Below are 4,263 nucleotides of genomic sequence, written 5' to 3' on the forward strand. Positions count from 1 at the left end.
GCGCCCAGTTCAGCTTTTTGCCCAGGACTACGCCTAGATATTTTGCGTTTGGTACTTACAAGAATGCAGGCCCTTGGTTTACCTATGGTAGCTCCACTTATCAAATTGTGCTCTGCCGACTTCAGCCCGCAAATTCTATGCCCCATCACCCAAGGCTCCTGGATGAGGGCGATGTCTGCTGCCCCTTTTGAGAGCTGAAGCAGCAGTGCAGCCGACGCTGCTTTGCTGTGGTGAAGATTAATCTGGAGGACGCGAACTATCTTGGCCGCACCTTCCCACCCCCTCCACCACTGTTGAGTTTGCCTCGTCGTCGTCTGACATCAGCTCCTCTTCTGTGTATTGCCGGAAGATATGGTCGACTCCCAGAGAGGATGTAGATGAGGCGTATCCACCAGCCAGGTCGTCCATCGGATTGGCCTGGTTGGATTCCTCGACCACCTCATCCTCGCTATTGTCTTCTTCCGGCTCAACTTCGTTGCCTCTTGCTGCGTTCACGTCATTCGTGTACACCCTTATCTTCGCGGTGTCGAAACCGTAATTAATGACGCCCCCAGTATTTTCGAGGAGTGGCAAGGACTCCTTGTTTAGCAGAAGGGCCGCCTGACGAGTCGCCTTTGTGCTATGCTCTAGTCGCACCACCTTCCAATTGTGAGAGGGTAACTCGGGATTAAAGAGCCTTATAATCTCAAGCACTCTCTCAGGTTCGGTCGGTTTAGCCGGTGTCCTTGCCCTTGCTCTAGGCCTGGATGGGATGACCTTGAAGTCCATAACCCGTAGCATCACTCCGGGGTAGACCTCTCCCAGTGTGGCCATCGCCTTCTTGTACAGGCCTGCAGACCTTTCGTCGTCACACGTGACGACCTTGACGTTGCCTTGGAACCAACCTGCGTCCCGACATATTGTAGGTGGACCGGGGTGCTCTCGAAGCACGCTAACGCAGATGTTCGCCAATTCCGCTTTAAACCATTTCCAATGAGCTCTAAGTGCTAATTCGTCTTCCTGGTTCTCATCGAGCACACCCAGGAGGATCCGATTTTTGGCTACCTCAGCGAAGGATGAGCCTTGCGTCTTGGCCTTCTTCGACTTGTTTTTCGCAACTTCCCTCGATCTGTTGCGCTTTTCCGCAGCTAGTGGCTCTCCGAGCACCGGACGCTGATAGTCGGGCGCTATGGTCATTGCCCACGCTATTTCCGACCGGATCTCTTCCACATGACAGGGCAGCGCCCTGCTACACAGGTCCGGTGTTAAAGCGGATCTCTTCAAGATCCTCATGGCAGCCTTCCGGTGCTTAGCAATGGCTGCGCTTGGTGGTGGCATGTCATCAGGCCTTGTGAAAGCAGTAGGTATAGGGGGAGGCGGGGCCCGCGCATCAGCTCTAGCGCCCCCTGGGGCTGCAAGGTGCAAGCCAGGTTTGCCTTCACTGGTGCCGGGAAAATCCCGTTTCGGTTTCCCAACCCTATTCCATTCCGCTTTTGTGGATGCGCGAGACCCCGGCATCGCCAGAGGCTTACGTCCTCCACTGATGTTGGCCACGTCGTGGCTAGTAGAGGGACCCTGCATCGCATGGGCCCCATGGTGTGTGGGAAATTTCCCTTCCGACTTTTGGTGAGTGCCGGTCTCAATTTTCGTTGTTGTTGTTGTTGGTTTTTGTTTGGTTGTATTTTTGTGTGTGTCGCTCATATTCCCACTAGTCGCGGAGAAAGGGTTCGTCGGCCCCGGGCAGAGATCCGCAGTACCCAGGGTAAGGCCATCGAATGCAACCGGGTGCGGCCTGGCTCCCAGAGGGCTCCGTTAGCGACTGGGCTATTTAGGGGCTCCCAGCCAGGCTGATCCTCAGCACGGTACGCGTAACGCCAGCCTATATCAAATTATCGAAATTTATCGACAAACTGGAATGTATCGGTTATATTCCAAGTCCTGCCAACAACCTTCAAAGATATAAAAAATTTAAGTTAAGGTTTAGTTCGAAAGCAGGAGATTTTTCGGCAAATAATTTTGTACATTATAAGTTAAACGACGTGCTAAAACCTCTTCGAGGGTCTTAAAAAACTAGAAGAACGGTCGAATTTCGACAGAGGCTGGCACTCTAGTATTTATTTATTCCTTTTCAACTGAATAGTGAGAAAATGTTTACCCAGTGAAAAATATGTTTGAGTTAAACATTCTAAATTAAAAAATTGCTAATCATTTTAAAAATTTTCAAATCGGTTTTTAATTTCCAGGTAGCTTTCAAATAAAATTTTAATACTTCATCATAAATTTTCAGTTTGTATAAGTAAATATCGTCAACAAAGGGGCATAACACCCCATAGTAAAACAATCCCCTTAAAATTTATTTTCAAGTGCTAAGGACAGGTCAGATTTGCATGAATGTATTTTTCTTATTTATTCACAGATACTAATACATGAAAAACCTGCGCATGCGCAAAACGTACATTTCGCTCAAAGCTATCTCACTTTGATTTAGGGATGGCAATTAAAATCATTTGATTGCATAAATCGATTATGTCGCAACGATTTAATTGAATCCAACGATTATTTTTCTTATCTCAATTAATCGATTAATCGATTTATTTTGCTTAGGATAATCGAAAAATATACACGGTTCAAAACAACAGTAAAAAGTATTATTCTCTTTACGTGTGGCTAGGCTAAAAATAAATATCAACGTAAACGGAACCATATAGCAACTATACTAAATAATTAGGGTACAACCCTGTTATAAGTGGACACCCTTCGTGAAAATTAACGTACGCATTTGGAGTTTACTAAAGAGTTAAAATATTCTACCATGGCACCGCCGAAAAGCATTGCATGGAATCATTTTGATAAGCGAGGAAATAGTTTGGCAAAATGCAAGTATTGTGCAAAAATAATTAATACATCAAATAACACCACGAATATGATGCAACATTTGAAGCTAAAGCATGCCTTAGAAATTTCGAAGTCCGAGGTATGGAAGTTGGTATACACTTTGTAAACAACTAAATACTTGCTTTTAATTATTTTAGAAAAATTGCGACAAAATAATTTTCATTGAGGAAGGCGCATCTACGTCATCTGCTGCATCTATCAGCAAGGAATCCAGTGGCAAAGAACTTGCGTCAAAAATGTGTTCTGGTGTTAAATTTCAAAGGTCTCGCCAGCCAAGTTTGTTAGACGTTATGTCAAACGTAACAGATTACAAAGGTAATTTTACTTAAACATGCGGTGATAATTCAGCAAAATCTAAGTCTTTACTTTTATAGAAGGAGGCGAAAAGCACTCAAAATTAACTTTGTCAATAGCGAAGATGGTAGTTATTGACAACTTACCTTTCCGCTTTGTTGAAGGAGTGGGCTTAAAAAAATTTGTAAAGAATAATTTTCCTCTCTACAAAATTCCAACGAGAAATACAATCAAATCGCATATTGATAATCTGTTTGAGGAAGAAAATACTAAATTTAAGGCATTTATAAAAGACTGCAATCATATCTGTTTAACAACTGAATATGGACAGATACTCAAATGAATAGCATGCTGGGTATTACATTTCATTGTGTTAAATCTACAACTCAATTTTGTGCGACAATTGGTGTTTTTAAGCTCTATGAAGCGCACACTGCCGACTACATTTCGAGTATTCTACGTTCTTCACTGGCAGAATACGAAGTTAACATTGACAATGTAGCTGCAGTTGTAACGGATAATGGTGCAAATATTGTTAAGGCAGTGGTAAACGTTTTTGGAAAAAAACAAACATATCCCGTGTTTCGCCCACACATTAAATCTAGTTTGTGAAAACTCGTTGAATGTTCCTGAGGTAAAAGAGCTAATAAGTAAATGCAGAACTTTAATATCGTGGATAAAGCGTCATGTAAATTCCAACGAGGACTTGAGAAAAGTTCAAAGCGCTGCCGGAGTCCCAGAAGGGAATATGCTGAAGCTTATTTTGGACGTGCGAACCAGGTGGAATTCCACCTTTTATATGCTCCAGAGGTTCATAAAGTTATTGCCGTATGTCAGCCAAATCGTACTAAATTATCCAGATGCTCCTGATGTCATTTCATCTAAGGAAAAAGATTATTTGGAAGAAATAATAGCCATTTTACATCATCTAGAAGCTATAACAGTGCAACTTAGCGGTGAAAAAAGTGCTACGTTGAGTCACGTTATCCCAATTGTTCACTGTGGACGTGACAAGATAATGAATCAGACATGCCGCAATAGAATATCACAATTGTTGAAAGATCAAATCATCCATTAGTTCAATCGTCGATTTTT

The 4,263-nt window shown here is 43.2% G+C and overlaps 1 protein-coding gene across 1 annotated transcript; it reads left to right on the top strand.

The window, feature by feature from the left end:
* The first annotated feature begins 2,282 nt into the window (after positions 1 to 2,282).
* LOC118736250 lies at positions 2,283 to 3,511 on the top strand. Its single transcript, XM_036466343.1, has 3 exons — positions 2,283 to 2,953; positions 3,012 to 3,189; positions 3,249 to 3,511. Exons 1-3 carry the CDS (start codon positions 2,792 to 2,794, stop codon positions 3,509 to 3,511), a joined length of 603 nt encoding a protein of 200 aa, XP_036322236.1. The 5' UTR covers positions 2,283 to 2,791.
* Positions 3,512 to 4,263: the final 752 nt, after the last annotated feature.

Source organism: Rhagoletis pomonella, unplaced genomic scaffold (genome assembly GCF_013731165.1).
Source record: "Rhagoletis pomonella isolate Grant_MI unplaced genomic scaffold, Rhpom_1.0 Rhpom_scaffold_00003, whole genome shotgun sequence".
NCBI classification, from domain to species: domain Eukaryota; kingdom Metazoa; phylum Arthropoda; class Insecta; order Diptera; family Tephritidae; genus Rhagoletis; species Rhagoletis pomonella.

Excerpts from the sequence above, each read along its gene's own strand:
- LOC118736250 (XM_036466343.1), top strand. The coding sequence starts at position 2,792 with ATGGCACCGCCGAAAAGCATTGCATGGAATCATTTTGATAAGCGAGGA. Across the intron at positions 2,954-3,011 it reads TAGAAATTTCGAAGTCCGAG|AAAAATTGCGACAAAATAAT; the intron begins GTATGGAAGTTG and ends TAATTATTTTAG. Across the intron at positions 3,190-3,248 it reads AAACGTAACAGATTACAAAG|AAGGAGGCGAAAAGCACTCA; the intron begins GTAATTTTACTT and ends TTACTTTTATAG.